At 49.1% G+C, this 16,260-nt stretch overlaps 1 protein-coding gene across 1 annotated transcript; it reads left to right on the forward strand.

The window, feature by feature from the left end:
• LOC130156134 (SITS-binding protein-like) lies at positions 1–15,231 on the forward strand. Its single transcript, XM_056354376.1, is given in 13 exon segments — positions 1–716; positions 3,359–3,553; positions 4,341–4,406; positions 4,408–4,446; positions 4,448–4,527; positions 4,653–4,788; positions 5,059–5,256; positions 5,705–5,896; positions 5,898–5,974; positions 7,800–7,936; positions 9,533–9,654; positions 10,465–10,644; positions 14,265–15,231. Coding segments are annotated over 13 exon segments (2,055 nt in total). The 5' UTR covers positions 1–257; the 3' UTR covers positions 14,439–15,231.
• The last annotated feature ends 1,029 nt before the right edge of the window (positions 15,232–16,260 follow it).

A 16,260-nucleotide genomic window follows, 5' to 3' on the forward strand; every position in this document is an offset into this window, starting at 1 on the left:
TTTGCGGTTGAGCTGCTGTTGCAGCCAGCGCCGAGCCTGGCAGCGGGATTTGCCGTGCAGCAGGCAAGCAGAGGGAGGCTGCAAAAGAGATTTCTCTTACCTTTGAATCACTGCAAAGCGAAAAGAGTTGTGGCTTAATTTTTTAAAACTTTTTTTTTTATGTGCTTTTGGAGCAATCCAAGAGGAGGGTTTTCTTTCTTGTGCTGCTGCAGGAGAGGAGAGAAAGAGGAGTCAGAGCATCCCCCTGTGACTGCACCATGCCTCTTGCCCGCCGCACTGGCCAAATCCCTGAGTCCACTTGGATCTTCAGCTTCAGAGAGATGACGGAGCCCTGGAAAGGTGCCGTTGGCTGCCTCGGTGTGGCCATCTTCTTTGCTATGACCATCGGCATCATCTCCTGGCAAGCGCTGGAGCAGTCACCAGAGGAGTGGGTGCTGCGGGGCCGCGCTGCAGGGATGCTGTGGGAGCGCCGGAGGGGTGCCCTGCTCCTGCGGGCGCTGCCAGCGGGGCGGACAGTGGCAGTGATCACAGTGGGTGGCGTGCCGGCTGCTGAGCCGCCTCCGCCGCGAGACCACTGCTGGCACGATGGTGGGCAATTCTGCTATGCCTGGGAGGAGGATGCTGAGCTGCGGCTCTCCCTTGAGCCCCCGCCAGCCCCTGGCACCGAGTGCTATGGTGTCCGCTGGACCCCGCTGCGCCCTGACGTGACGCTGAAGGTAACGGGGACCCCTGTGCCCTTCTCCGAACCGTGGCATTTGGGGTGAAATGGGCCAAAGTGGGGAGGTCTGGCCTGACCACACAACTTTCCCAGCGCGGTTATGGGGTCACACTGTGGCTGGGGACACTCCATCTCCCAAAGCCTCCGCTAGCTGGAGGGGGCCCGGATGGGAAAAGCCTTTTGGAAGCCTTGTGCCCTGATGCTGAGCCCCCAAAACACCAAGGGGCCACGACCGCCTTGTCCCAGTGCTGCATTGGTAACCCCGGGGTGGGAGAACCATGTTTATATTGAGACTGGATAAATAACCACTTAAGATCACAATGTTGGCGAGAAACACGAGGAACTCGGAAAGGTCCCTTCCAACCACAGACACAATGTGCCAGCTCTCTTGGGATGGGATTAATCATATCCGTTGCTGCGAAAATTTGTTGTTTTGTTGGTTTGGGTTTTTTTTTAAATCCTTCCCAGTTTTCTCTCTCTGTTAAATAAAACAGACTCTGAAAATGAGCCTTAGGCAGGGGAAGGAAAATCCCCGTTAGGCTGTGGTGTCCCTGTTGTGGGGAGCCCTCAGGACAGGCGAGGCAGTGAGATAGGGTCCTGTGGGGATGGGGAATTTTTCCCCTTTAGCCATAAATTGCCTGTCAACATCATTTGGGGCTGGTGGAAGGTGTTGTTTGAACACAACTGTTGCGTGCGGGGCTGCCCTTTCCCCTTGTTGACACCTAATTGGGGTGCCTGAGAGAATGAGCAGGACAGAATAGGGGATTTTTTTTCTCCTTAGAAAAAAACAACCCAAAACTCAAAACCAAAAACAACCCCCCAAACTGCACTGTTGGAAAATATGATCCAGTGAAATTTAAGAGTTAAGAAGAGGCTCTTTCCCCCTGCTCTTTCCCAGCTGGTGTAACTAGTTCAGCTGACACCTGGTACAGCTATTCCGAGCCTCCAGGGTTTCCACTTAATAATTTACATCTCTTCCCACCCCTTAGTGAGACTTAACCTCTCTCTGCCCCCGCGGCAGAAGCAAGCTCAGGGTTCCAGGAGCGCTGCCCAAGCCTTGGGATTGGGGATGGGGTGAAGAGAAGTGTGTTGTGCTGCGTGGGGTCGCTGGTCTCTCGCTGCCCATCCCAGCCTCCCTGTGCAGCCCCAGATCCCCGGGTTTTCGGGGAAGCCCGTCCCGGCATGTGAAGTCATGCGGGATGCTAGTCCTGCTGATCCCCCTGCCTTGGCAGAAAGGGGAAAGTTTTAGAGGCTTTGAAGTGAAAATTGATGGTTTCTGAAAGGAGGTGGGTCAAGATGAGGATGTCTTCTGGGACCGGTGGTTTCTGGAGATGCCTTGTTGCTCCACTGCCCCGTCAGCCCTATGAGAAGTGCCCCAAGTGCTCAAACTGTTCAGTCTTGCTGCGGGAAGTACTTTTTATTATCAGCCCTCAGGGAAGAAGGGAGGCTTTGCCTTGGGAGAGAGCGGAAAACTCACAGGTTACCCCAGGACACCACGCTGCTGCTGAGATGAGCACTCACGACAGGGTTAAAATCTCCCTGCTGTGCACGCTGGGGATAGCTGCACATTCGGGTTGTAGACTCACCCCAGAAATGCTGCAGAAAACAGCTAGGAGAGGTTTATTTCTTTTTTGTTTTAAAAAAACTCAAACTGATTTTTCCTAAGCTGGGTTTGTGAAAACGCTGTTACCCGCATTTTAAAACCACTGCCTCGAATTTTCCACCTCCACTGTTGCTCCTGCACCCCCGTCCTGCAGTGAAGCCTCTTCGTTTAAACAGTTTTCAGCATCTTTCCACCAGCAGCTCAAAAACCCGTTAATTTTTGATGACTGTGGTTGGATGCAGAAATGTAACCAGGTGGGCTCCCCGAGGCGCAAGGTGTTGTGCTGGGTGTTACCTCTGGGTCACCAGGCTGTTTCAGAGCAATTTTACTTTATTTAAGTTCATCTATCTAAAACTGGCAGGCTTTGGGGAAGATGTCTTATGGTGTGTTTTTTTTCTTTTTTGTTTGAAAGGAAACTGTAATTTTAAGCTATAGTTTTTATTCCTGTGGTGGAATTTTTATATTCCTCCACATGGCTGCATGTTGAAGGCAGATGCATAAGGGGAAAAAGGAAGAAAAATTGTTGTCTTTGGCTTTAATTGGCAAGTTAAGACTTTTTTTTTTGTTCTTCAAGGTAAACAAAGCGCATAACTTGCACTTTTGACTCTCACTGCAATTTTTTTCTTTGTCTTCCTACTCTTACACCATTTGATAACTTTAATAAACTGCAGGCTAAGAAATCAAGCAGATAGGTGGTATGTCAGCATTTTTTTGTGTGTGGGCGTTTTTTGGGGGTTGGTTTTTTTTTTCTGTACCTGGAAGCCCAGCTCTTGTTCTTGTGGAGGCAAAATTTAAACCCAAGTATCTTCTCCCAGGTTAGTCGTAGAATGTCAAGAGTGAGCACCCATTGCTTTTTGCATAAAACACCTAAATCTCATGGGGTTGGGATTTTTCTTCCTGGGAAAAGACTGTCCCATGACTGCCCTGACAACGCTGGAATAATATGCAAGGGGTTTGCTTCTCCAAATGCAACTATTTGCACATTCACCCTCACTCCGAGGCATTTCTCGCCATGGACGATGCTCTCTTTGCTGCAGAATTGCTTCTCCATGGTCAATGTCTCCTGGTACGGAGGGGCGAGTGTCCGTGCCCAGCGCTGGCCGCTCAATGGCGCAGAGAGCCACGCACAGCCCTTCGTTAGCGGCGACTTTGGCAAAAACCCCGCTGGCTACGGGCCTGTTCTGGAGAGATACTTCTTAGGCTCAACAGGTAATTACACCCTTCCCTGTCCAATGCCCTGTTGGTTTAATCCCTGTGTTTCTCCATCCCTCTCCTCATCTATAAAGCAACAAGTTTAAGAGTGAGGCAGACGTCTTCAGGATTAAAATATCCTGCAAAAGTAGTGACAGCTGGCAGCCAGACACAGGGAACAGATCCCACAGTGCCTCAGCACTGTGGAAAAGGCCATGACATTAAACCTCAGTACCTGAGAGGGTGGGGTTTGCCCAAGTCACCTCAGGGAAGTCACATGCTCTTGGTGTGTCTTTTTTTTTTTGATTATTGTTTTAAGCAGAGATCTCTGCTCATTGCTGCAACCTGCAGCTCCACTCGAGTGGCTTCACCCTGAGCTCATGGGTCCCCAACGCTGCTGTGGGATGCTGGATGTGGGCACGAGCTCAGTTGCTGTTGTCATTTTGGGGTGGATATTTGGATTATTTTGCAGAACACCAAACTTCAGATATTCTCCTAAATTAATCAACTGATCTGCAACTGCCCTGCATTGAGATTGGTGCCACTGCCTGAGCTGAATGCAGACCAAAAAGGCAAGAAATGGAGCAAATCCAGCCCTTGAAAGGCATTTTGGAGGTTAAAAGGGAATAGCAGAATCAGAGAGTGGGGACTTGCTTGTATGGCTGGATCTGTGGCTGGGATCAGTCCAGGAGGTCCTGATACCAGTATCTCTGCCCCACGAATCCCTGTCCCTGTGGCCGCCAGTGCAAGGACTGAGAGGAGCCAGGTGCTTGCTGAGACACAGTTTTCCTCTTCTCTCCCCAAAGGAGTGACGGGTGACAGTGGCACCCCGATGTGCCCCTTTTCCTCTCACTGGAAAGCAACAGCCACTTCTGCCTGGGAACGCCAGCAGGCACCGCGGTGCCCCCTGCGCTACCTCCTCTGCGTCAGCCCAGGACGTGGCGGCTGCGCACCGGCACGTGGGCAGCCAGCTTGCCGGGCAGGCGCGGGCACTGCCGGATACCGCCCTGCTGGGGTAGGATGCTCTGGCCCTCCCAGCTGCGGGACCTTTCCAAGCCCTTGTCCTGCTCGCTGCCCCCGAGCATCTCATGCTGGCACTAGGTGCAACCCCCCCCACCCCCGTCTCTTTCCACTCTGCAGGTCTCCAATCTGGTGGTATTATGGCCCAGAGAGTTCAGCTGCCAAAATCAAACGAGGTTTGAGGTCACTGGCCAAGAGGCTGAAGCGGCATCATCTTCAGGAGGGGGTCCTGGCCCTACGGGAGCGTGGCACCACTGTCCCTTGCTGCTGCAGTACGTCCCGTCCTGCTGGACTTTGGGTTTGAAAGGCGAATGGAGAGCTGCCATCAGCTCTGCTTTTCAGCATGGCTAAATCCCTACACGCCAAATGCAAACACCTGTGTGTGGGGGCTGTGAGCCTCCCCTCCCCTGAGAAGGGATGCTCAGTTTGGAGTTTCACCCTACACAGGCAGTGGCACTAAGCAGCTGGTGCTCAGTGGCTTTGCCACTCCTACAAAACACATTTTTCTGCCTTTCCCTCCCCACAGGACCACATGCCCTCAGAGCGGAGGAAAAGGCACAACTCGACTCATGCCTGGGACCCTTCTGTGATAAAGCCGCTGCAGCTCTCCATCACGCTGTCCCCATACACCAGCATCGCCTCCCCACTCTTCCTGCGCTCCCTGCGGGACGGCGAGGTGGCAAGCTACTGGCTGAGCCTGCAGCCCCAATCTGGGGGCTGCTCGGTACGAGACCCTCCTCCAACCACTACACTTGCTGCTCAACCTAAAATCAAAATTAAAGCTGAATAAATACCTGCAGAGGGGGACAACTTGAGTCAGGGGGAAACCTTACGGGTGCAAAGTGATGCCTGGGGGAGCAGCTTTTCTCCTGGTTCATAAATGCAGCAGCTTTCAAATTTCCACTTCCGAAAGATATTTCTAAAAGTTGCTAGTGTGCAGAAAATCCACCCTTCCCTTTTTTGCAGTCATTCTAATGATATACTACTTTGCCATCATGTCAGTGATTTTTTTGGAGAGGTTGAGAGAGGGTTTACACCTTTAGGAGTTGCACCATGATGGTGCCAGCTGTGGTAGGGCAGGATAAAGGCACAGCCGGCATCCTCCAGCCTTGCACCCTGGGGTTGGTGAGATATTTTATGGGTCTAACAGAAATTTTCATCCTCTGCTGCAGGTCCCACTGCTGACTACATGGAAGGGTCGACTTTGTGCCCGTCTGAACGTCACCAGTGAGGTGGCACTGAGCTGGTACCTGGCACGTGCCCAGCGCCTGCAGCAGGCACTGGGGGCCACGTACATGGTCTTTGAGGGCGCTGAGGGCAACGCTTTCCTAGAGCAAGCTGTCCCACCTCCCACCGAGCTGGTGGGGTGACCGATACACCGAGGCACTGGCAGCGGCACTGGCAACACTGGGAAACACCACTGTCATCAGTGCTGGTGCCGGGTGGGTACCGAGGAGAAGATTCTTTGCTGGAGCAGATGGCTGTGTGAGATGCTTGGGGGGATGGTTGAGGTGATGCTTTAAATATGCCCTTGGGATGCCAAGACACCACTTGGCACCCAGGGAAGCAGCGGGGAGGTGGTCTATGCAATGTGTAGGGAGGGTTTGTTTTTCATATATCCTCATCCTCTCTCTTTCAGAGCATTTTAATTATTTTTTTTATGTCTCTGAGCATAAAAGTGCTTATATGCATTAATGCCAGATGCAATGAAAATGTATCTTGTCATCTATGGCCATTCAAGCTTCAGGTCACTGTCTCTTCTGCACGAGGGAGAGGGTGAACACTGGAGTCTTGGCCAAATTCCTGTGCTGGTAACTGCTTGTCATGTCAAATGACTGTAGTTTTCTGACTTTTCATGTTTGCATAGCCCACAACAGGGTTAGTTTATTAATTAGCAGTTATAACATGCCTCAAGAAAAAGGCACTGAAAAGTACTTACTTTTCTTTTTACCCATTATGTTTATGTTTGGCAGATGTAAAGGGATATGCAGGCTGTTTGCAAAATGGCTTATTTCATGTTGTGGATGAGACACTGATGGTAAATTGCATGAGAAGGCAACTTCAATAGTTCATTTTCAAAGAAAAAGCAGTTTCACATGCCAAGGTGGTGACAGGCTCTTACTCAGCCATCTGCAAAACCAGAGTGGTGGAAATAGTGCCTCTTCTGACCATTTCTTTCAGTTTGCCCAGGATCATACCTTTCCTGTGGGCAGTTTCCATACCAGAAGTGTTTTATAAACCATCGCATCAGCATTACCACCTCCTAAGATGAAGAACTGTCCCTGGGAGACCTTTGGGGAGTCAGCAGATGGGTGGGAGGCTGAGGAAGAAGAAACCAAACTCTAGGAGCAAGCAAGCAGACTCAGCCCCAAAACCCCCTCTTGGTTAGATGAGCTCCAGAGCATTTTTCAAGCCAAAGTTCCCTATGATGGTCCAGATTTGACTCTTTAGTTAGCAGTAACACTGTCTCCTGCACTGGGCCACTTGACGATATGAACCCCTGTCCCCTAAGTAAACCCAAGGCATAGAAATGCTACGGGGCGGGGGGGGGGGGGGGGGGGGGGGGGTGGGGGGGGGGCGGGGGGGGAGGGAAATTAAAAAACCCAAACAACAAACATCCAGAAAATACAGAAACAAAAACAAAAAAACATGGGGAAAAATAATGTTTTACTCTGGCAGACAGACAAAAGCGAAGTCAGGAATGACAGTTGCTCAGTGTGAAGCAGATGAGCAAAAATGAAAGCCAGGAGGAGAAATCCTTCCTGCAGGACATGTCCCTTGGGCTATCCCCATCACAAGGAGATTGGTGCTTTGGGTTTGGGGAACAGCATGGACCAGGGGCTGAGGATGCTCTTGGGACACCCCAGCCAGTGTCACAGGTATGGTTTTTGTGAGCATTTTCCCATCAGGGTCCATGTTGCCATATGAGAAGTAACAAGACGACGGCTACAGCCCAGATTGTGGCTGTGCTGCTGTCAAGATGGGCCATCAAACTGTGGGCCACTAGACTGAGGTCCTCATGAGATCAAGCCAGTGGAAGGAAATCTTTGCATGGGGGATTTGGGGAGGAGGATGAGGGTTGGGGTTGCCAAACTTTTTAGTGGGTGGGAATGGTATGGGGGAGCACTGATTTCCCTCCAACAGAGATGTGAAGTAGTTGGAGAAACACATATCTGACCGCGGCGACCGCCAAGCCAGCCAGGCATCGGAGAATGTTGGTTCCTGTGAGCCGTGTAAAACCACTGTGTTTGTGCTTGTTTCCCTCAGATCCAGTCACCTACCACTCTTCGTCCAGATGAGCCTGCTGCGCTCGGACTGGAGCCATGCAGGGCTGAAGGGGGTTATTCCTTCTGTGCTGCACTACAGCCTCTTGGGCTACAACTTCTTCATCCCTGATGCAGTAGGTAGTAATTTTTCTGCTTTCTCCCCTATTTCTGGCTTTTCTGCAGAGATTTTTGCAGCAGTTGTTCAGGCAAGAGGAGCATGAGAGGTATGTTTGCACCATCTGGCTTAGATGTGCTACATGAAAGCTTGAAGCACTTTGCTCCCAGTACCCAATTTTCTGCCGTGCTAACTTGAATGGGTTGAATGTTACTAGGGAATCGAGTGAGGAATTGAAAACAAAAAAACATGTTGTAAATTTTAACGGGCAGCCCCAGAAGCAGCCAGGTCTCTGGGGATGCCCTTCGCAGAGCTCCTTAACCGCAGGCGGAGGGCAGCCCGCCGCCTTGCTCAGCTTCACTTGAGCTAAAAACCACCCAGAAAAAGCAAGGAGGGAGCCCAGAGCCGGGAAACCACATGCCCAGGCTCCTGGCTGGGAAATAGATGTTCCTAAAACACCAGCAGCCCTGCTCCAAGTTTGCATTTCTGCTCCAAAGCACAATGGCCTGAGAAATCCTTAAATAAAAACATTATAAAAGTCAATAAACGATCCTTTAATCATGGCCAAGCAGCTTGTTTTTCCTCTCTTCTTAGAGGTGACTGGGTTATTTGTGTTTAAAACATGCTCCAAACATGTAGAGGCTGCATGTGAAGTGTTGGACCTAGAGAGGGGAGCTGCAGACAGTCCTGCAAAAGGAGGCTGTTGAGCAATTTTTCAATCTGGCCTCTATTTTCAGCCGATTTTCCTTAGAAAACAAGGCTGAGGCAATCGCAGCATGCCGGTTCCCTCCCTGAAGAGATGCTGAAGGCATTGGGTTATCTCAGCTGAGCGGGACAAGGGATGAGATCCCCCGGCACGAAGGGAGCTGTGGCACGTGGCACTTGCTGCCAGGGCGCAGGACGCATGGTCCGTGGGGCTGTGTCACCGCAGCTTGGGGGCTGCCACAGTGCGGAGGGGCTGCTTGGGGTGGGAAAAGCCTCTGGAGGAAATGGGGCTTTGTGGATGGTTTGGCTGAGCCCTTAGCGCTGGGGATTTTGTGCCATTTCTAGGGAAAGCTGCACCAGATTTTCAGAGCAAGGGCTCACAGGGATACTCCAGCAACAAGGGCTTTGTTCTCCTTTCCCTGTCCCATTCCATCATCTCCTCTCTTTCCCAAGCCCCTCCCTGGTGTTTCAGAGGTGAACTGGAATCCCCTTCCACTACATGTTTCCAATTGTTACCAATGCTCTGTTTCTCTGCCACTTTTCACTGTGAATTTGAAGGGATCCAAATTACAGGGGTATTTTCCCACGATGTTTCGTCTGCACATCAAAATGGCAGGAAAATCCAGGATTTTCCCAATGCTTTTCTTTGCAGGAGAGAAATCCCTTTTTACAACGTTCTGCTAAAATTTAGAAACTCCTGAGACATCATCCCCAGCACATCTGTTCCTAAGATGGGGGGATGGATGTCTGACTGACACTTGCTCTTTGGTGAGAAGAGAAACACGGGTGGGGAGAATTCAGCTCCTCTCGCAATGGGGTAACATGTCCTGCCTGTGTGGAGAGCAGGTCATTTGGGACTCATCCCACGATGAGATGCCCCCAAGCAGCCTCACTCAGGTCCTTGTCCCTGGCAGGAGGGAGCCTGGCCAGTGACACCCCAGGGGACCCGGAGCTGTACGTGCGGTGGCTGCAGATCGTGACGTTTCTCCCTGTGATGGCCTTCAGCACGCCACCTTGGCTCTGCTGCGATGCCTGGGTACGTGCCCCCATCTGCCACAGAGGCAGACAGGGTGACCCCCCCCCCCCCCCCCCCCCCCCCCAAGTCATTAAGATCCCTATTGGGGAAAGCTGAGGGTAAAATCACCACCTTGTTCTTGCTACCCACAAAATCCCCTTCTCTGCCCCAGCAACCAGATCACTGTATGCTCTCAGCAGTATTTTTGCTGCAAAATTAATGTGAGGTTTTGTGGCTTTATACTTGGCTGCTACGTGTAGCCACAGGGCTGGTATCCACAGCACCTGTATAAATGACAGCAATTGTCACATGTGTCTCTCCTTCCCTTTTCCTGCTGGAGTTGCTTAATTATAGCTTGATCAGACAGTTAATATCTGCAGTAGGGTGAAGCCTGCAGATTCACATTCAAGATCTTTCTAAACAGTTGGCAGCATTTTCCCAGGGATGTCACCTTTAGGGCAATAAAAGGGGAGAACAATTCTTAATATCAGTGGCATAAGGGGAAATGCCATTAAATCTCTTTGCCAGCAGCAAAAGTTCATTGCTTTGGTTAGACACCAACACCCTGGCTGATGTCACCTGCCAGCCTCTGTCCCCAGCTTTCACATCTAAATGGGAATAAATCCACTGTGTCAACCTTGTTTGCATCTTGTTACCTGCCATAACTTGATCAGGACATTGCAATTCAGTACCCTCTTTTCTCAAGGGGAAAAATACACACACACATATATATAGGTTTCCCTCCCTTTTTTTTTTTCTTTTCCTGCTTGCTTTGCTGTTTATGGGATGAAGGACTTGTCATGGGTTTCTTTTTCTTCCTCCACCCTGCAGGTCGTGAATCTTACCCAGCAATGCATACAGAGGCACCGGGACTTTGTTGTGCCACTCCTTATAAAATACAGCGAGGAATGGCTCCGTTTGGGGTACCCTATCTTCCGGCCAGCGTGGTGGCTCAGTCCCACAGATCCAACTGCTTTTATCATAGAGGATGAATTTCTCATTGGAGACGAGGTAGGAAACATGGGGGCTGAATGCCCTCAAAGGGTAACTGGGGGCAAAGAAAGTGCTCCCTGCGCTCACCCATCTGCCTCTGCATCCTCCATGAACACGATGCTCCTATAGAGGTTCTGTGAAACCAAGTGCTGATGGGACCCTGTTGGCTCCTTCGTGTTTGCAATTTATTCAAAATTAGTCAACAAGAGGTTGTTTTGGTTTTTTTCATTTTTTAATATCAGGGTATTTGTCAGTCCTCTCTGCTGCCAGACACCTCCTGATGGTCAGCATTGCTTGTTCTCCCCCTCTTTTCAGGCTGTTAATCTCATTCCTTGGAGCTACAACCTGCAATGACCAAGAAGCAGCATGATGCACAGGGCCCTAGTCCTCTTGGGGAGCGCCTTTAGCCACATTTGGGCTAAATAACCACACATAGATGGGGAGCATCAGAGAGCACAGATGCTGGGCCAGCATTCATGTCCCATTTGAACTCACCCATCCACATATTGCTTATGGGATTTACACATTTGAATCTATATTTTACCCCACTGGCAGCTATAGTGGGGATTTATTCAGATGAGTGTTGTGAATGGATCCCACCAGATCTGAGCCCATCAAATGCACAAGGCTACAGCAAGTTAGGCGAATGCTGCCAGGGTATCTGTGGCATGTTTAAGATGGATTGATGTTTTTATCTGTTTTCCTGGTAGAGATATAAGCATGGCTGGCATCTGTTTCCCCACCCGCCGGCTTGTTCGGATTGCAGTCGTTTCATGCTGTAAACACTCCTTGCAAGTCTGGTGGTTTTGCACTTTGGTCATGGCTTGTGTAGTGGGGAGTCTCTCCTGCTGCCCTCCCTGCAGATGTGTCCCTCTCGTCCCCCTGCAGGTCACATTCATTTAGTACACAGATGGCAAGATGTTTCATGTGATGCGTGGCCGCTTTAAATCAAAAAGGTCTTGGAAAATCAATTCGGGCTTTCTGAAAAAGACTTGTCTTAAAAGAAAATTGTGCCTCATCCTCCCGTTTTTGTAAGAAGACTTTTTATTTTGTGCAGTGGCATCACTTTATCTTTGTCCCTCCAGCTTTCCCTGGGTGCAGGATCCCAGCAGCTTAATATTTTGGCAGTTATTACCGTATTTTTTAATTAAAAACAAAATCTTCAGTTCATACTATTGCATTTATTTTGCAGCAGTGTGTTAGGCTGTCTTTACACGGGGATACAACTAATCATGGGGACATCAACTCCCTAAAAAAAAAACCCCTAAGCCCAAAAGCTAAGCTTAATGGGAGTATGTTTCTTGTTTTAATAGAAGAGCAGCTTGTGCTGCAGTTTCAGGCTCTGCTTGTGACCTCCCACAGATATTTCAATACCTGATTCCAAAGCTTGAATTTCTGGCCTCAGATTCTGTGGATTCAATTTATATTGTTTTGGTTTGTTTGTTTATTTTTTTAAAGGAAACTTTCACTGCAGGTGATTACCTTTTTAAGAAGCAGCAGAAAGGCATTTTAGCAGAGAGCTTAGATAATCAGGTGGAAAGTTTTTAAAATACAAATCCTTGGCACAAATGAATTTTAGACCAGCATTGTGCAAGCATGGACGCTGGAGGGAGCAGAGGCTTTCCTGCTGTCCCCATGTGCTGCCGAGCACACATCTGGGCACTAATTGTGGTGGTCATTATAACTGTGAGCAAGTTAAAACCTGGTTCCTTCCCACAAAATCTCTCAAACCAAAAAATCCTCGATGCAATTGAATCAGCTAGGGCAGAAATGTGGTCTGTGTTAGTGAGGTGAGATTCCCAGTAAAATAGTGCAAACTCAGGGAGGAGGAAAAAAAAGTCAGAGCAGCTTTAGCCCTCTCTCCCAGGAGATGCAAAGCTTTGGCTTGGCTGAATTATCTAAAATATGGTAAAATGTGATGGTTGCTCCATAAACTTGTTGAGGCCAAGCATTTTTGATAAGGCATGATGTGATGCTGGCAAACACCTTGCCTGACTTTTTTCTTTAAATTAGTATTATTATTATTTTCCAAAAGAGCCTGAGCTTGGGCCGGCAGAGCCCAGACGAGGGATGTTTTGACTTCCAGGCTGGTTTTTGGAAGTTGAAAGAATAGAAATGTACTCCAAAACTGGCTTTGGTGCTATCTGGAACATCATTAATAGTAAACTACAAGAAAATACACAGGGCAGTTCTGTCCTGGTATGGTCTGAGGCAGGGCTAAGTGTTAGGATGCTGGAATAAACCTTCTGAGCATCGTCCCTTGGTGCAAACAGCTGCCGTCCTGCTTCTGAGTTGTGCCCCAGGCTTTTTTGGGGGTCACTCCAGGATGGGAGGATAGCCCTACTTTGAAATCTGATTTTCAGGCTGTGATTTCTACATTCATTACTTCCAGACATCATTTATCTCGATCTCTTGGCAGCACACATTCAACCCGAAGCAGGTGGGACAAGATACCCGTCAAATCAACAAGAGTGCTCAATAAGAGGCTTTTATGTCTGATTTTTGCTGACTACAAAGGGAAACTAATATCTGCTCCCTTCGAGCAGATGGGACAGCAATGCTTTTGGGTTTCTGCAAGCAGTTTTGGAATGTGGTGGTGTGGGACTGCAGTGGTCGGCATGGTTTTGATCCTTGATTAGGGGTCTTGAAAGTGCATTTAACACTGCACAGCCATATTCCAGCACTGCTCATGAGCAAATTTCCAGTACTGGGAAAAGGAATTGGAGCTGACTGCTATTGAATCCTTCCAGCAAAACATATTGAAATTTAATAGCAAAAGACAAGTTGCATTGACCTGGCCAAAAAATACTGTTGGGTGCAGTTTTGTAGCTGTGGCGCAGCATAGCTGCATGTCAGTGCCACCTGCCTGGCAAGAGTGGATGCTGCAAGAGGCAGGGAAGCCAGGTCTTGTTGCCAAATATATTTATAAAGTCCAGGAGGGTCCAAAAGTGTCCCCCGAGGTGTGTCAAACACCATGGTGTCTCCCTGGGACGATGCTGCTGTGCAGCTCAAATAGCATCACTAAGGGGTGCAGGGATAACTCCTCAAGGCTTGCTCTTTGCTGTTGACCAGAACCTCTGAAAATGGGGTTTAAGAGGGACTGATCCATAAATTTCATAGTTTTCACTATTTAGCGTGGGGTTTTTTCCTTTAATGGTCTTTCTAGATATTTTTTTTCCTATTAGCCCCTTTCTTCATCATCATGTGAATGCAGTTGTCATCAAATACAGCCTGCGCTCCTGCTCTGCCTGCATCCACCTGGTCTTGCTCACCCTAGAAGCACGAGCTGTGTTTTGCAGGAAACACACATTTCTGATGTATGTATGTATGTTTGTTTTGTTCAGGTCTTCCAAAATATGAGCTGGTTGGACTCTAGGGGTTACTGCAGGCAGGGATGATCCCAGTCACTTGAAGGCCACTCCATCACCTTTTCTCCCTGCAGTTCAGGAAGCCAGCTTTGGCCTCTGCTGCTTGCACAGATGGATACTCGCACTTGCAGCTGTGAGCCAGGCTTCCTGATCTCTGTGGTTGCTTGCCTGTTCCTTCAGCCTCGTGCTTTGCTTGGTGCAGCCAGCGGTGTGTCCTGGCTAATCCTCCATGTGCTAAATTTCTTTCTTCTTTCTGTTTTTTCACTGCAGGTCCTGGTTGCCCCAATAACAGAAAAAGGGCAAACGTGGAGAGATATCTACCTGCCTGGAGAAGGGCACCTATGGATGGACACCAACACTGCCCGCGTGTTTGATGGAGGCACCATCCTCAGGAATTACTCTGTCAGCCCTGCAGAGGTGCCGGTTTTTGTAAAGACCTCCTAAATTCACAGAATTCTGCAGCTTTTGGACAGTTGACCTCTTTCAGAGCAGCGCTGGCCAAATGTGCTCGCTCTTCCTTGAGACTATTTCAGCCTATTTGCACTTTTCTAAGAACTCTTTTTTTTATTCCCTCCCCCAGCAGAAATTGTTTGACTCTTTTAGTATTCACCATTATTCTAAAATAGTGGAAATACAGCTTTGGTGCAAACATACATCCACACAGAATGTTGACCTGTATCTTTTCCAGGGTTTTCCCAGTGAAATGTTTCTGTGTGGGGGTTTAGGAGGGCATGTCCAGCATTTCCAGGTCCTCGGTACCATGCTCAAATATACTGCCTTGTCCAGAGAGTGGATTTCCCAGAATAGGAGATAAATGAACCTCAGCTTATACCTGATGGGACGTTTTGCATTTAAAGGAAAAAACATATACAGGGAAAACAAAATACGAGACCTCTATTCATGTGCAAGGACATTGCATGTGCCAAGTGCTACCTGCTTCTCTCATCTCACGCTGGGTATATGGTCCCTCAGGAGAGTCTTTGGTAGCAAGAGCCCTACTTTGAGGTTAATCAGAAAACTGGGTGAATTCCAGGTCTACTGGAAGCAGGTTCCTGTGGAAGAAAAATAATCTTGATCAAGCAAAGGAGTGGCTCTAACAGAGCATGGTGTGGACAGAGAGGATCATTGCCCACCTTGGAATACAAACTCCTGAACTTAGCGCTGAACTCCTGTATGTCCCAGCTAGTGCTTTTCACCATTTTTTGAATTTTATGGGCTTTTTCCAATTATTTCTTGCAGTGCAAGAGGGATCCAGTGTGACCAGCCTTCTTCCATCCAGCAGAAAACATTTTTGTAGGCAAAACAGATGTACCAGGTGCTAAATATGAATTTAAGGAGATTATTAGCAACACTGATAACCCAAGTTATAGATCAATGAGACAAAAACGTGTACGTTCACAAGGTGATTTCAAAGGCTGGAAGTTGAGGGCAGCTGTGATATCCCTGTGATAGCTGAGACCGAAGTGAAAGAGCAAGTTTCAGCTCCCACACTGTGCTGTAGGCAGCGCTGCCGGGCTCGGGCACATGCAGCCTCCAGTGATGATCTGTATAGGCCAGCATCTTGGTTTTCAGTAGAAATTGCTGTTGTACAAAGCCATGGCTCTGCTAATAAAAATGAGATTTAAGAGATAGAAGCTTCACCCAGAATTTTTCCTCTGAAAATGACAGAAGGGAAAGAAAAGCAATACTAATAAATTGGTTGCAGCTATGGAAGCCTAGAGAACAGAGAGGTGAAGAGCTGAGGTGGGAGTGGGTACGGCCCCTAAGCTCTTTCCTCTGTCCAAAGAGGTACATAATGGGGCCAGGGGGAAGAAGCCAGAGGAAAAAATTGGGCTCTGAAGAGCTCAACCCAGGGGTCAAGGCAATTTCAAAATAACAGTGAGGGTGTTGGAGACACATCAAAAGGCACAGACTGAAACAAAGGAATCTCTTGCTAACCGTAACACAAAAGGATCTGTGTGAAAAAAACCTCAAAAGGATTGATGTCAAGGGGCTTTACAGTGGTGCGGGGTGCTGTTGCCTGTCTTATAGGGTGGCTGCAGTGAGGTCACAGCCGTGCGGGTGGGTACACCTGTGTGATGTCACAGCCCCACAGCTGGAGATCACGCCTGGACAGGTACCAGCTCTGGACTGCAGGGGCCCACGGCTTCCAGCACGCTGCTGTGCACTGGATGGGGCTGCCATTGTGGAGAGCCCAGGAACCGCTTTCCTGCCTCCTCAGGTGCTGCTGCACGTGTCAGAGAGGTCAGTCGCCATCCTGCCCTAT

The sequence above is a fragment of the Falco biarmicus genome, chromosome 10 (genome assembly GCF_023638135.1).
Source record: "Falco biarmicus isolate bFalBia1 chromosome 10, bFalBia1.pri, whole genome shotgun sequence".
Classification (NCBI taxonomy): Eukaryota; Metazoa; Chordata; class Aves; order Falconiformes; family Falconidae; genus Falco; species Falco biarmicus.